At 40.3% G+C, this 16,700-nt stretch overlaps 1 protein-coding gene across 3 annotated transcripts in view; it reads left to right on the top strand.

Moving 5' to 3' along the window:
- Window positions 1–16,700, top strand: part of ADAMTSL3 (ADAMTS like 3) — a 338,072-nt gene that overhangs the window by 120,886 nt on the left and 200,486 nt on the right. For all 3 annotated transcript variants that reach the window (XM_077874049.1, XM_077874059.1, XM_077874055.1), the window contains exons 5-6: window positions 2,473–2,518; window positions 11,934–12,170. In XM_077874049.1, coding sequence (XP_077730175.1) covers window positions 2,473–2,518; window positions 11,934–12,170 — 283 coding nt within the window. The remainder of the gene's footprint in view (window positions 1–2,472; window positions 2,519–11,933; window positions 12,171–16,700) is intronic.

Below are 16,700 nucleotides of genomic sequence, written 5' to 3' on the forward strand. Positions count from 1 at the left end.
ATTACGATAACATCTGGGACAATGTTCTAATCCTCAAGTCATGAGAATTCTATTAAACCAAGGGAACTAGTTGGATACCTTGTCTACCTTTTAGTTCAGAACTTTAACTGTCATTTAGATAATGCTTTCCGAGGCAGCTGCAATGCTGTTTTTCTCACTCCCAAACTTCTTCCTCGCAGAGGCCTGTCTCAATAATCCCATTAGGGGTATGTGCTCCAATTGGAACAGAAAGGGAGGTGAGTTATGGTATGAGATGTAAGTGGTGAAGGGTGAGTTTGAGAAGGATTGTAAAGAAATAAGTGGAAAGCAAGATCAAACAGTATCAGACATGATAAATAAAATACAAAATAATCACACCATTAAAAGAAAATTGGTCATGTGGAGGATGGATCTGTCAAAACTCATAAAATTGTATACCCACCAAAACCTGACTGTATATAAACTTAAAAAGTACAGGCAAAAGAGAGGCAGCATAAATAACCATAAAATGTAATGTTTGTACAGCAATGTGGATATACTTAATGCTGGACTGTTTACCTAAAAATGGTTAAGATGGTCAATTATGTGTATTTTACCACAATGAAGAACGTTTAAATTCAGGACTACAAAAAATGTAATGTTTGTATAATGGACTATTATTTAGTTATTAAAATAATTTCTCCAGAGAATTAGTAATAAAATGGGGGAATGCTTCTTATATTAGATTAAAATTAATACAAAGTTGAGTTAAATATGCTTTCACATCTGTAAGTCATGCAGAAACACTGGATGATTAAATGCCAAAATATTGAGAGGGAAGGTCTTGGCGATGGGATTTTGAAAGATTGATTATTCTCTTTTATACATCTTGGCATATTATTAGTTTTCACTTACTCTTTTTGTAATCAGTAAAAATGGAGTCATCAGCAAATAGGTGCAGTGAATTGTGTATTACTGAAATAGATTATCAGTCATTTCATCTTGGCTCCAATTTATACCAGCAAAAAGTCAGATCCACTCAGATCCACTTTTTTCTTTTTTTAGAGAGGCAAGGGGGGTGACAGAGGGAGAGAAAGAATCTCAAGCAGACTCCCTGACTGAGCATGTGCGCCCAGCACAGGGTTCAATCTCAGGACCTGAGATCATGACCTGAGCTGAAATCAGTAGTTGACTGCTTAACTGACTGAACCACCCAGTGCTCCCACTCAGATCACTTCTTAAAAATGTCTATTCTTCTAGGACTAAATATTTTATTTATTTATTTTTTTAAATAATAAATTTATTTTTTATTGGTGTTCAATTTGCCAACATACAGAATAACACCCAGTGCTCATCCTGTCAAGTGCCCCCCTCAGTGCCCGTCACCCGTTCACCCCCACCCCCGACCTCCTCCCCTTCCACCATCCCTAGTTCGTTTCCCGGAGTTAGGAGTCTTTATGTTCTGTCTCCCTTTCTGATATTTCCTACCCGTTTCTTCTCCCTTCCCTTCTATTCCCTTTCACTATTATTTATATTCCCCAAATGAATGAGAACATATAATGTTTGTAGGACTAAATATTTTAAAACAATTGAAATACATCAATTGACTTTCAGTGCAAGATGATGAGTTAAGCCTGTGTTTAGCTTTCTTTGCTGCAAATCTGTCATTGAAGTGACCGGGAAAACAAAAAGGTAAAAATGTGTAATTGAAAAATTGGGAAAGGTACCATTAGTGGACCAGCTAACTTTAAAGAGTTAATATAAACTATGGAGCAGCAAGCACTGATTCAGGAAAGTAGCTGCCAGATGGAATCTCAAGCATTCAAAGGAAAAATCTGCCTTGAGAATGAGTGGCAGGGTAATAGAGCCAGTGGCTGGAGGGGAGGACAGTGTTGGTGGCGGTCTTTCCTGGAGGATTTTCAAATCCATATATGACTTCAGACCCTACAGGACCAGTCTCCCAAGAAAGTCACCCAGACACCATTCAGTAAAGCCAGTAGTTGAAATAAAACGTAGAAGGGTTGCCTCAAGCAAATGTCTGACAGAGAGCATTGTATCAATTACAGAAGGAGGTCATGGGGTGTCCAGCCAACTTAGGTTAGTTACTTCAGTGAGGGAGGGACACAGTACACAAATGCTTCTACCCGGAGCTTCCTCTTCTTTTTCACAGAAGAAAAGCCCCACAAGTATGCACACACGTTATCCATTAATTTCAGTAGTTATATGGCTCCCAGGGTAAAAACTGCATGTAAGTAATAGCATTACATTAATTCAGCTAAGGAATTCACTTTCTATGTAAAGTGACAGTTTCATGAGACTCTTGCCCTCCTGGTTTTTTGAAAGTTATTTCTGAGAATTTAAACTTTGAATCTCTGAGGTAACATAAACTAATAAAAATTTTATCAGCATCACCTTGTATTGGCTTGTCTCCCTCCTACCATCCTTTCCTTCTTTCTTTTGTGTCGCTTGCCACTTCCATGAAATCATTTCTTTTTCCCTCTTTTTCCCCTCTAGGAATTGTGAAGGACAAAACATTCGATACAAGACATGCAGCAATCATGTAAGTTCTGTAATAAAAATATATAATACAATAATGCCCATGTGTTAAGTTGGAACATTATACGTACTGTAAAGCTAGTGACCTCTTGATACTCTTTGTGGAAAACTTAAATATTTTTAAATTGACAACAGATTTTGTGTATCTCATACCTTCCATGTGTGTACTACTTATTTAGGCCTTTTCTCATTTATAAAGTAATTCGGTAAGTATTTAATAATTCCTGAATTCATAGAAACAATACCTGATGCCTGTAAATGCCTCCAAAGTTCAAAGTGTGTTTATGCACACTGTGCCACCTGACCCTCACACTGTCTCTGAGATGTAGGCAGATGAGGTGTGGTTATTTCTCTTTTGCAAGTGAGGGGCCTGGTGTAAAATTATTTTCCGTAGGTCACAAAGGAAGAGCACAGACTTGAATTGGTCTACTGCTGTTTTTCCTGCTCCGAACCACCTGCCCTGCCCACTGCAAAATGTGCTAAGAGCACTCTATTGGTGATTCAAGAAAATTGTACACAGGGATAGGTTTAAGCCGCACTCTTATCCTACAATGATGAGTAACTAAAAAATTCAAACATTTTGCTTTACAAATCTGAAAATGCAAAATAAATATCAGAAGGAATCAATCCTATTTTCCACTGAAAACCGTTTCCTAGCCTGTTATATATGCCCAAATGAAAACGACAGGAATAAAAAGGAAACTATTAGAATCTGGAAATCTAAGTGAGATTTAGATTTTTTTCAATCCATTTTTCTCAGTTGGTCATGATTAATTTATTTCAAAAGTTTCACTCACTGGGGCTTTGTCCCTCTTCATCCCTTCTCTGTCCTGGGCCAGTGTGAGACAGAAGTCCTGTCTGAAGGCTTCTGTTCTGCAGACCCAGACTTGCCCTGGGAGGGCAGCCCTGTCAAGCTGGAGCAGTAGTCAGCAGGCAGTGTGAGCCAGACCTGACTGTGGGGCTCAGCTGTGTTTTCAGTCTGTTTTTATCAGTGATGAAGCAGAAAAGATGGTCTTTCCCACTCAACTGATTTCAACCTTAAGTGGGAAATGTGGGTGATTATTTTGGGGCATTCAAACTCCAATATCACTCAGCCATTAGACACCCAGTTTAGTGTCCATTAATTCCTTGGAGGAATTTGGGGCCACAAAGCAAATAGATTTCACATGTCCTATGACTGGATGGAGGGCCAAGGAATTGGGAGACACCTGTGTGCATGATGCTTAATTAAATGAGCTTAGATCCAGGTCAGGGTGTGGGAAGGAGAGAGATTGACTTGAGCATAGAGGCAGTCATTTCATTGTTCAAAGTCAAACAAACAGTTTGGCTTTGTTTTCTTATACAAGCACGTGAATACATTAGCAGCCTGAGGGTTTTATCTAGGAAGCATTTGATCTACTACCTTTTGCTTGGGTGTATATTTTTTTGCCATTTTTTTAGGTTTTTTTTTCTTTTTATAAAGTGCTGCTTTAATACATTACCACAAATTCCTTGCAGTCATTCAAAAATAAATTTCACAACAGTACCCTCACAAGCAATGCTCTGAAACTGTCTAGGGGAATTTATTTAAAATGGCCTGATCAGGGTGTTGCCTTTTGAGATTTCATTCTTGGGTTTCTGTGTGTGTGTGACTCTGGTCTCGCTAATTCCAAAAAGGCACTTTTTTTTTCAACACAAGTGTTACGAGGGTCTAGGAGTGTTGGGTCATACAGTGTAGACATACAATATAAACTACTAAAATTAGCGCATATTGGGTGCAGTGGTTAGGACTTGGCTGCGCTTGAGTGAGGATCCCATCTGAGGTTCCGTGGGTCTTGGGAGGACCCGTGGTCTCTCAGTGCGGGCCCCTCTGGGAGGATTCTGACTGCTAGGCTGGTGTGGATTAGATGTTTAGAAGGTGGTGACCAGTGGGGAGGACAGCAATGTGAATGTTGCTCTGTTTAGTTCTCAGAGTTGGAGTCCTTAAAGCAATTTTGCAAGAATGTGGCATTCATCACTATGCTTGCCATTAAAAACTCAGAGTTTTTGACAAAATTCCTTTTAGGAAACAAGGGGAATTGTGGCAGGGCTTTCAGGGCTACAGCATTCAGGAGAACCCTCCATCTCCATGTGCCAGGGTCTGCAGCTGAGCATCCTCGAGCCCCTCTGCAGATGAGAGGTGGCTCTGTGCAGCCCAGCTGCAAGGCTGGTGCTCTTTAAGGAGTCTGTTCCTCCATAGGAGAGAGGATACAGTGTGTTCCTGGGAATATACCATAGAAACATTGCCAGGATGTCAGGCACCATGAGTGGATGTAACCACATGAGCTCAGGATACAAAGATAGTCACATCTTTTCTTGAGTTGCTTCCTGCTTTATTAATTGGGATTTAGAATCACCCTTTTGAGATCGCCTACTCTCTATCACTCAGAGTGGTGCAGAGGGCAGGAGGAAGGCCAGTGTGCAGCCTACCTCCAATGGGGAGAGAACAGCAACCACTGCTGTTGCTTCTCATGGCCATTCAGTGTCTCCATTGGGAACAGGCCATGCTATCTCCATAGTCATGGCTTCCCATTCCCCTGGAAATGGGGCCCATCACCCATTCTTCTGAAGGAAGCTGATGTTAGTGATTCCAGGACGAGGCACTCTTGTGAGGGAGATTTGCCTTATGATTCAGAGATGCCCACACCTATATTTCCAGGGGTCATGAGAGCCCGTCCTATGGAGATGCGAGATCCCCTGTTCCCACCTGAGGGACCTCACCACCTCAGTTTTGAAGATCAGGGAAGCCTGCTCCCTGGAGAACAGAGGTCACTGCCTGTGGGGGGGCTCCAGGGACCTACCATTCCATCCCACCCTAGAGGTGGCTTGTACTTCTTTCTGTTCCTCCACATCATTATCTGAAGGCTCAGACTCAGCCTCAAAACCAAAGTTTGTCATCTGTGTGTGCCAGCTTCTAAACTCTTAACCAATATCAGTAGTAATAATGATGATGATGAATCACACATATTCAGTACTTCCTAAATGTTGGCATTGTTCTAGTGCCTATCCATGAATAAATTGATTTAATCCTCATAATGTCTTGACGAAGTAGATATTTTTATTTCTACTTTTTAAAAAAGAGTTATGCATTTATTTTAGAAAGAAAGAGAGAACACGGGGAGGGGCAGAGGGAGAGGGAGAGAGAATCTCAAGCAGATGCCCTACGGAGCATGGAGCCCTATGTGGGGCTCTATCAGACCCTTGGGATCATGACCTGAGCCAAAGTCAAGAGTCAAATGCTCAACCAACTGAGCCATCCTGGCACCCCTCATTTCTATTCTAACAAAGGAGGGTTAGGAAACATGACCAAGGTGAACTATACCCGAGGCAGTCGGGCCCCAGGCTCTGGAGTGCCAGCTTCTATCCACTCTGCTACACCAGACTGCCTCTTGGAAAGGAGCCTGAAAAGTCTCAAGCTCTGTTAGATGTGAGATGGCACTATAGACAGAGTCTAAAACGTGGCTGCTCTTCCCAAGCCAGGAGCATGACTCTCAGGGGGATCTGCAGGAACTTTCCCTTTTCAGATACTGTTATAGAATTGCCAACCCCAGGAGCTGCAGGACAGACCTTCCGGATATTCAGAGTTGGCAAGGGGCAGAGGTCGGAGAGAGGAGAGACAGCAGAGGGGAAGTCACGGAAATGAAGTCCTCCACAGCCGTGGGCCTTCCACATTAGTGGTCCAGGGGCGTCCCTGACATGGGAGGATCGGGCTTGACATGAACAGACCCTGACAGCCACATTTCTGATCTCTGCCCACCTCAGCAGAAGATGCCTGAGAAAAATAGGATGCAGGCACTCAAGGAAAGACCGAATGTCTTTTTGTTAGGAAGTGTGGATGTGATAGGGATGCACATTCAGAGGGCAGAGAGGAAGAAATCCCACTCCTGATGGCACAGGAATGGGAGGCATGATAGGGAATGAGGACCACACTGTCCTCCCTGAGAAATTGGAGAAATGCACGTTTGGGCTGGAGGGTCTGGAGAATCCAAGGAGCACCCCCTAATTCCAGGTAATTGCCATCTTCAGCAATAACCCTCCAATTAATGCTCAGCAAAGACCCTGATGGCCAAGACCAGGCCTCTGAGGCCTCAGTGAAGAATTTTCCTTATCAGGCGTATTCCAGACCCAGTGGAGACTTTCCAAGGGAACTCATGCATGTCAGCAAGGGGTTCTAATGCTTGAATTCACTGACTACTCATTTTTTTATACCAGGGTTTATGAGATCAAAGGCAGTGCTGGAAGAGAGCAGAGGGAAAATATCTTTAAAAACAATAGTATCATGGTTTGGTAAGAGTGTTTTTGCAGCATGAACACATTTTTATGTGAGCACACAGGGAGTAATGGTTAGCTCTGCACATTGGGGTCCCTGGTAGCTTTCCAGAAGAGATGACATTTGATGTGACCTTTGAAAGGCTCTTCATACTATGGGTCCTGAGGATGGCTAATTTCTGGCAGTTTCTTCTTAGAGGTGTTCTTTACTTTCTCCTGTCACTTCTCCTGCCCCAGTCCATCCTGCCATCACACTGGTCCTCCTAAAGTGCCGTGCTTCCTCTGTGGATCCATACTGCTTTTTAATTCCCCTGACTTGCATTCAAGGACCTTCAGAAGTTGGTTAGACTTAGCTTGTGTTCACCTCACAAACTTTTGCTCTTGCTGGACATGACTGGTTCCTGTCCCTCATCACTACTGCATTTATTTCTGTGGTTTCCCTGTTGCTTGTGTTGTTCCCTATTTGTGATCCTTCTCTTTTTCTTTTTAACATTTTATTTATTTATTCATGAGAGACACAGAGAGAGGCAGAGACATAGGCAGAGGGAGAAGCAAGTTCCCCATAGGAAGCCCAATGTGGAACTGGATCCCAGGGCCCCGGGATCATGACCTGAGCCAAAGGCAGTCGCTCAACCACTGAGCCACCCAGTGTTCCCTCCTGTATGTTGTCCTAATTACATCATGCCCTTAAATCTCATCTGGAATGTCACTTTTCCGGGATGCATCATTTGCTAATGGTCTTATAATAGCCACTCACAATAATTCATTTTCATGCTAGAAATTTTGGCATTGGGTTATTTAGAGGATCCCCAAATTTAACTCATAGTACAACTTGGATAGGAAGATAAAATAAACATTTTAAATTTGCTTACAAAAGAAATCATATTTCTCCTAAGTGTCTCCTCACTGCTTATCTGGGGGAAATGACATAAATATATAACCCATATTAAAGCTTGGTTCAATCCTATTATATAAATCATCCCTTTGTTAATGGTTTATCTCTTCTGCATAAAAATGCTCCATTTATTAGATGATCTCCCTGTCTCAGCATTTATCCTCAAGTTGTCGATGAGAATGACTTGTGTATCCTCATGGCTTGAGCAGGAAAAAGAGATCTCTGTCTTCAGGATGGTCCTTGAATGAGGGCTAGTGCTTGAATGAATGAGCCTCCTCCCCTTTTCCTTCTTCTCCTCCTAATCTCTATACTCTTCCTCCTTCTTCTTTTCTATGCTTTCCAAGCTGGCTGCCCCCTCCTGATTGAGTCAGGTCTTCCTGATCTAGGATCTGTCCTTTCCTTATTAGCTCCACTTATTCACATTTTTAAGATTTTTATTTATTTATTTTAGAGACAGAGAGAGAGAGTGTGTGGGAGGGGGACAGGTTGAGGGGGAGAGAGAATCCCAAGCTGACTCCCCTCTGAGCGCAGAGCTCCACGTAAGGCTGGATCCCAGGACCCTGAGATCATGGACCCTGAGTTAAAATCAAGAGTCAGATGCTTAAGTGACTGAGCCATCCAGGTGCCCTGCCACTTAATCAATTTTAATTTAACACTTGGGCAGCAATTTTATTTCCTTAATTGCAAAGTCTTACTTGTGAATCCACAAACAGTAACCCATTATGTCAGTATATTTCATGCATGTAGATGCTACATCTCCAGTAAATAACAAGCTCTCTAAGTGACAGCGGTGGATGTTCTCCATAGTATGTAACCTAGGCAAAGCCCATAAAGTATATTTAACAAATGTGTTGTCTTAACTGATAGGATGAAGTGCTTCTCATGGAAAGGAAAGCTGAAGAATGTTTGGTATTCAAGTTTCCTAAATATCAACTGAACTATTTAAGACACAAAAATCCCTAGATTGTCTTGAGACAGGGCAGGGGACCCAGCAGAAGCCAACTAGACAGCCTTAGTGTTGACATTGGAAGAATGCCAAGTAAATGAAAGTGTTTAAAGTAAGTCCTCAATGTCTTTCAAGATTACTAGAAAGTGGTATCATATAATGGAACACTTGTTACTTTGGGAATCATTCTTGGCTCTGTCATATTCTGGGTATGTGTCTTTGGGCTAGTGACTAAAGACTGTAGATCACAGTTTCCTCTCTTTATAAAAATGAGGGTAATGATAACTCTGACCTACCTCCCTCAAAGGGTGGTGGTGAAGAAAGAATGTCAGTAATGATCCTTCATAAACTGGAAAGCACTATTCAGAAACAGGATTTCCCAGGAACAGAAACCCACCCAAAATAGCTCAAGAAAAATGGGACTCACTGTTTGGATGTGTGGATATTAGTAGAATTTGGGCATCAGCACACCTTGAGGGGGCCTGGACCCAGGAATCAGAAAGTGAGAAACTCAAGTTACATACTTTTACTGAAATACATGGTTTATCATCTTTCCTGCTTTCATGTCTAATTCATTCTTCTCTGCTGTGAGAATTGGCTTGCTTTGCCTCAACAGGCATCTCATGAAAGAGATGGTTAGCTCAGCCACGCAGTGATGGGAGTCCTCAGCTCTAGCTCTTCTGGTGCAATCCCAGATTCCTGGGAAAGACTGTCCAGAAGTGGACCTGGTGTTTGCCTCTGATATTCAGCTGTGGCCAAGGAGGCTAGGTCTCGTGTCCAAACCTGGCCACCCTTCCAGCAAGGACTAAGTGGAGGCTGGCTGTTATTTAAACATTGTTAATTTTGTGAAACTTCGTTGGCTTATGGAGTTTTATATTTTTAAAGATTTTTATTTATTTATTCATGAGAAATACAGAGAAAGAGGCAGAGACATAGGCAGAGGGAGAAGCAGGCTTCCTGAGGGGAACCCAATGCAGGACTCGATCCCAGGACCCTGGGATCACACCCTGAGCCAAAGACAGACGCTCAACCATTGAGCCACCCACGCGCCCCTGGGTTTATAGAGTTTAAGGCAGTCAGGAATCAGCAAGAAATGTCAGCCCCTAAAGCCTGCTTCCTCTAATGCAGGGGAAGTTGTTTTCAGTCTGCTCTTTCACACTCTTTGGCTTGGGTTTCAAAGAGTCGGATATAGAGAAAACTGGCTGTGGTTAAGGGAAGAGGAGGCCATAGAATTTTATCAAGGAATGATCTTCCCTGGGGCTGGATTGGAAACACAGTCCTCATTTCAAGAGAGAAAGGTCAACCAGTTTGATCTTTAGTTCGACTCTTTCTTTCATAGGTGTGACCTGGGTTAAGGTTTAATCTTTCTTAAACAGAAAAATGTGGATGCAGTACAGGATTTTGGAATGATTTACTGCAAACTAATACAACAGCTCCCAGGGGGATGCTTATTTCTTATATTTTATCTCTTCCCTACCTACTTCCAAAAAGGATTTGAGGCAGATTATAAAGGCCAGAAGCATAAATACAGTAAGATACAAAAGTCAAGTAGTGAAAAGGGAAGAAATGAGAGAAATTGTATTGTAAGATTCTGGATGATAATATATTAATAATTATTTGTAGAAATAAAATAAGGTGGGTTTCTACCTTACACCACGTATCAAAATAAATCCTCGATGTAACAAAGAGTTAAATATAATTGCTAAATTAGAAAGGAACTAGAAAGATACATTTCAATATTTATCTGTTCTTAGGCTTAGGTAGAAGCCTAAGAGGCTTCTAACCTAAGAGGTAGAAGCCTCTTAGGTTCTTAGGTAGAAGAAGCATTTCTAAACTCATTAATGAAGAAAGAAGCCTTAAAAGGAAATATTAATAGAACTGACTACCAGGACGCCTGGGTGACTCAGTGGTTGAGCGTCTGCCTCTGGCTCGGGGTGTGATCCTGGGGTCCTGGGATCGAGTACTGCATCAGGGTCCTTGCAGGGAGCCTGCTTCTCCCTCTGCCTGTGTCTCTGCCTCTTTCTCCGTGTCTCTCATGAATAAATAAATAAAATGTTAAAAAAAAATAGAGCTGACTACCTTGAAACATAAAGCTTCTTGACTTCTCAAAGCACCCAAATCAAAATCAAATGGAGAACATATTTCCAGTACAGATGGCAAAGAGTTGATAACCTTATTAGGAAAGTTGATAGTTGTTAAAAATAGCAAAAAACAAATATACATGAAAACTATCAAACCTAAGAAAGGAAAGAAAATATAAATTAAAATAATGAAATTCTATTTAACACGATTGGAAAAATGTTAGAAAATTATAATATCCAAGCTGAGAAGAGAGATTGAGAAAAAGGGAATTTAGGGAGCCTGGTGATAACAAGGAAGGAAATATCTGGAGGGCTATCTGGCAATAGTTTGAAAAGCTCATTAAACACACCCTTTTTCTCAGAAATTTTCTTACCAGAAATTTGCTTTTGGGGAATTATCAAGGATTTGTGTAAAGATTTAGGTACAAGAATCTTTGTCTTTTATTCTTTTTTTTTAATAGATACTATTTCCCAAAGGTTTTATAAGGACCATCGATTACTTTTGTAATAAGAAAAAATAGAAAATAATATATTGCCTTTCTGTATCCATTTTCTTTAATTGGGAAGTTTGTGTAGGATTAATTAATTCCCATCAATTGGGAAGTTTGTACCCAACTTTGAAGAGTAAAGTCATATTTTGTTAGCTTTGGAAGTATCGGATGGGAGGGATTAGTAATTAAGTAAAAAGATTTCTGAGTCATCAAGACTTGCACAAACACTTTTTACTATTATTATGAGAGCTCCCTAGAGCATTTACTTAGAATTTCCTTGCTGTTGTTGTAGACAGAATTTGAACGAGATCTGTTTTCTTTCTCTTTCCATCCTCTGGCAGGTTGAAGGCAGGCAGCTAGTTCCAGAGAAAAGCAGTGGTTGGGGGCCTGGCAAGAAGGGAAGAAAGACACATGAATTAAACAACAAAAACAGAAACAAAGAAACAAACACACAGTTTGGGGCCAACCTAGGGGCAAATAGTCCTTCCCATTGAAATGGTTCCTTGAAGGCATGGATGATAGTTAATATTCCATATAAAGACCTGGAGTCACCTGGGAAGATTAGAAGCAAGATGGTTAAGAGAGAGCATTTAAATATGGGGAAGAAATGATGTGAATCCCTGGTGGGGTCTGGTCTCCTGAGACTCTTGTAAACTCATTCAGCCTTTCCGTGGCTTGTCTCTCTGGGTGATGTGCTTGTGGCCTTTCTTTGCTTCCAGGACTGCCCTCCTGATGCAGAGGACTTCAGAGCCCAACAGTGCTCTGCCTACAATGACGTCCAATATCAGGGGCGTTATTATGAATGGCTTCCTCGGTATAATGATCCTGCTGCCCCCTGTGCACTCAAGTGTCACGCACGGGGACAAAACTTGGTTGTGGAGCTGGCCCCCAAGGTACTGGATGGAACTCGCTGCAGCACAGACTCCTTGGACATGTGCATCAGTGGCATTTGTCAGGTGAGCCACACCTGCTTCCCCTACCCTGGTTCATGTGCCATGCTTGCTCTCCATAAAGAGACTTTTGTTCATGTAAATGAAATATTGTCTTTGATCTTCATGTAAAAAATATTGTAGAGGGTGTTACTTGCCTTCAAGTTAGGTTTTACTTATTTAAAAGAGTGTAAACTTTGTCCACATAGAATCAAAATATTGCAGTAAATACCATCTTAGGATTCCTCTGGGTCATTGGATCTCCAGCTTGAAGGGACTTCAGAACCACCTGAAGGACTGGTTAAAACACAAGGTGATGGGCTCCCACTCCCAGAGTTTCTGATCCAGTTAGGTCTGGGCTGGAGCCTGATAATTTGCATTTCTAACAAGTTCACGTGGGGGCTGCTGATGCTTCTGGTCAAAGGACCCCATTTAGAGAACCACTACTTTAGAATGGTAATGTCGAAAGGTCCTTTGAGCCTCTTAACACCTTATTGTTTTATTAAAATGAATTTATTATTTTGGGTCTTTGGGAGCAATGACTTACTTATTACAAAATTAGCACAAATGCATTCCAGCATATTTTTCAGAGTGGGGTTTGCAAAACTGTGATGCATGTAACTGAAACATCCCCCACTCTCCCTCCCCCTCCCCCAGCTTGCAGTGGGTATGAGGATTCAGGGCACCGTGACAGGTTGTTGAGATAGAATGGGAATGGCAGGGAGAGGATGAGAGTCCACCCCCATTCCTTAATCTCTGGAAAAATATTTTAAAACAATTATGTCTTGTATTCCATACCCAATTATGCTCATAACAAAAACAGTATGAATGAGAGCAAGTGAACACCTCAATCACCTACCAAGTGTTGGGCACCACCAGCCATCTCAGACGTTTCATAGTCGAAGGTGAATCATGTTCCTGCTCTTCAAAGTAGCTTCTCCTTCTTCCATCTGTCCATCTAGAAAATGGCCTCCAGTTACTGTAAAATTTTGGAGTCCCTGATTCTCCTTTTTCAACACATACAGCCAATCCATTGTATTCAAAAGTCTTTTTATTGAATCCACCATTCCTTTCTGTCTGCATGACTTCTTTTTTGGTCTAAGCCTCCATCAACTCTGACCTAAACTGCATTGCTAGCCTCCTCTTCTGATCTCCCAGCTTCCACCACTGTTCTCCTCAGGTCTACTCTCCACACAGCAGCTGAAGTGATTGCTTTAAAACCTAAGAAAGCTTCATTTTAAGAGTTTGTCACTCCCCTGACTCAAATCTCTCAATGACTTATCATTGCATTGATGTGAAAACTGCGACCCTTGCTTGCCTTTCCAGGCTCTTCCTGGACTATTTTCGCTCCCTCCTCACCCTTTTTAAAAAATAGACTTAATTTTCTAGGTTGCCAGCAAAATTGAGTAGCAGGTACAGAGAATTCCCTTCTATCCCTTGCCCCTTTATATGTGTAACCTTGTCCACTATCAAAATCCTGCACCAGAGTGATACATTTGTTATGATCAATGAACCTACATTGACACATTATCACCCAAGACCTGTGTTTACATTAGGGTTCACCCTTACTGATGTGTATTCCATGGGTTTTGACAAATGTTTGTTGACTGTTTCTACCAGTAGAGTATCTTACAAAATAGTTTCACTGCCCTAAAAGTTCTCTGTGTTCTTCCTGTTCATCCTTGCCTTCCCTGCCAACCCCTGGCAAGCATGGATCTTTTTACCATCTCCATAGTTTTGCCTTTTTTAGAATGTCTTATAGTTGGAATCATAGAGTATGTATGCTTTTCAGATTGACTTCTTTACTTAGTAGTGTGCATTTAAGTACTCCATATTTTTTCATGACCTGGTAGCTCATTTCTTTTCATCATTGAGTAATATTCCATTGTCTGAGTGGACCACATTTAACTTATCCATTTACCTACTGAAGGATATCTTTGTTGCTTCCAAGTGTTGGCAACTAGAATAAAGCTACTTTAAACATCCATGTGCAGATTTTTGTATGGACACAATTTTTGACACATTTGGGAAAATACAAGGAGTATAATTGTTGGATCATGCTAAGAGTATGGTTAGTTTCATAAGAAAGTACCAAATTGTCTTCCAAAGAAGCTGTACCATTTTGCACTCCCCACCAGCAATGAATGAGACTTTCTATTGCTTCACATCCTCACCAGCAGCAGTAGTGTTGTCATTCTTCCAGATTTGGACTCTTCTAGTAGGTGTGTAGTGGCATCTCATCATTGCTTTAATTTGCAAGTCCCTTAATGACATATAATGTTTAATATCTTTTCTTCTACTTATTTGCCATCTATAAATCCTCTCCAATGAGGTGGCTGTTCAGCTCTTTTGCCCATTTTTAAGCTGGGTTGTTTGTTTTCGATTGTTGAGAGTTATTTGTATATTTTGGGTAACAGTCTTTTGAAAATATTTTTCTCCCAGTATAATTCATTTTCCCATGTTCTTGACAGTGTCTTTTGTAGAGCAGAAGCTTTTAACTGCAATGATGTCCAGCTTAACAATTATTTTTTTCCAGGCATCGTGCCTTTGGTAGTACTGTACCTAAAAAGTCATCATCAGGGCAGCCTGGGTGGCTCAGCAGTTTAGTGCCGCCTTCAGCCCAGAGTGTGATCCTGGAGACCTGGGATCGAGTCCCGCATTGGGCTCCCTGCATGGAGCCTGCTTCTCCCTCTGCCTGTGTCTCTGCCTCTCTCTCTCTCTCTCTCTCTCTCTCTCTCTGTTTCTCTCATGAATAAATAAATAAAATCTTAAAAAAAAGTCCTCATCATACCCAAGGTTATCTAGATTTTCCCCTATTTTATCTTCTAGGAGTCTATAGTTTTTTGTTTTACATGTAGGTGTATGATTAATTTTGAATTAATTTTTGTGAAGGATTTAAGTCTGGCCTAGATACTTTTTTTTTTGCCTGCAGATATACAGTTATTTAATTACCATTTGTTGAAAAGATGATCTCTTCTCCATATTATTCCCTTTTCTCCTTTGCCAAAGATCAGTTGACTGTATTAATGTATTTCTATGCTCTCTATTCTTTTCCATTAATTTATTTCTCTTATTTTGCCAATACCACACTATCTTGATGACTTTAACTTTGTATTAAGTCTTGAAGTTGGGTAGTGTTAGTCTTCTGACACTGTTCTTCTCTTTCAGTATTGTGTTGACTATTCTATGTCTTTTCCCTCTCTCTCCATAAACTTTAGAGTCAGTTTATCAGTATCCACAGAATAACTTCTTGGAATTAAATTGAGAAGAACTAACATCCTGACAACATTGAGTCTTCCTGTCCACAAAGGTGGAATATCTCCCCATTTATCTAGTTCTTTTTTTATTAGTTTCATCAGAGTTTTAAAGTTTTCCCCCATATAATTCTTGTACAAAATTTTTGTTAGTATATTTATTTTCATGAGAAATATCAGTCTGTAGGTTTCTTGTAACATCTTTGTCCGTTTTTGGCATTCAGGATAATGCAATTCTCATAGAATGAGTTAGGAAGTATCCTCTCTTCTTTTTTCTGGAAGAGATCATAGAGAATTGGTATAGCCTCTTAAATGCTTGGTAGAATTCACCAATGAATCCATTTGGGCCTAGTGCTTTCTCTTTTGGAAGGCTATTAATTATTGGTTAAATTTCTTTCATAGAAAGAAATGTAATAGAACAATTCCATTCAGATTATCTGTTTCTTCTTGTGTGAGTTTTGGCAGATTGCGTCTTTCAAGGAATTGGTCCATTCCATCTAGATTATTAAATTTGTAGGCAGAGAATAGTTTATATTATTTCTTTATTATCTTTTCAATATCCATGAGATCTGTAGTGATGTCCCCTCTTTCATTTCTAATATTAGTAATTTGTATCTTCTTTTTTCCTTAGTTAGCCTGGTTAGAGACTTGTGATTTTATTGATCTTCTTAAAAATCAGCTTTTGGTTTCATTGATTTTCTTTATTGATTTCCTGTTTTCAATTTTACTGATTTCTGCTCTAGTTGTTACTATTTTTCTTATTATTATTTTGGATTTAATTTGTTCTTTTTCTAATTCCCTAAGGTAGAAGCTTAGATTATTGATTCTAAATTTTTCTGCTTTTCTTATATATGCATTAAATGCTGTAAATTTCCCTGTAAGCATTGCTTTTACTGCATCCCACATATTTTGACAAATAGTATTTCATTTTCCTCAAAATATCTTAAAATTTCTCTTGAGATGTTTTGACTCGTGTTTTTTAGAAGTATGCTATTTAATATCTAAGTATTTTAGAATTTTCCAGCCATATTTCTGATACTGATTGCTAGTTTAATTCCAATGTGGTCTGAGAGTAGATGGCGTATGATTCCATTTTTTAAAGAGATTTATTAAAATGTGTTTTATGTCCCAGAATGTGGTCCATCTTGGTAAATGTTCCACATGACCTTGAGAAGAAAGTACATCTTGCAGTTCTCAGATGAAGTAGTCAAGAGATACCAATTCTATCCAATTTTTGTGATGATGCTGTTGACTTCAACTATGTTTTTACTAATTTCTCCTTGCTGGATCTATCCATTTTTTA

The sequence above is a fragment of the Canis aureus genome, chromosome 2, assembly GCF_053574225.1.
Source record: "Canis aureus isolate CA01 chromosome 2, VMU_Caureus_v.1.0, whole genome shotgun sequence".
Taxonomy (NCBI): domain Eukaryota; kingdom Metazoa; phylum Chordata; class Mammalia; order Carnivora; family Canidae; genus Canis; species Canis aureus.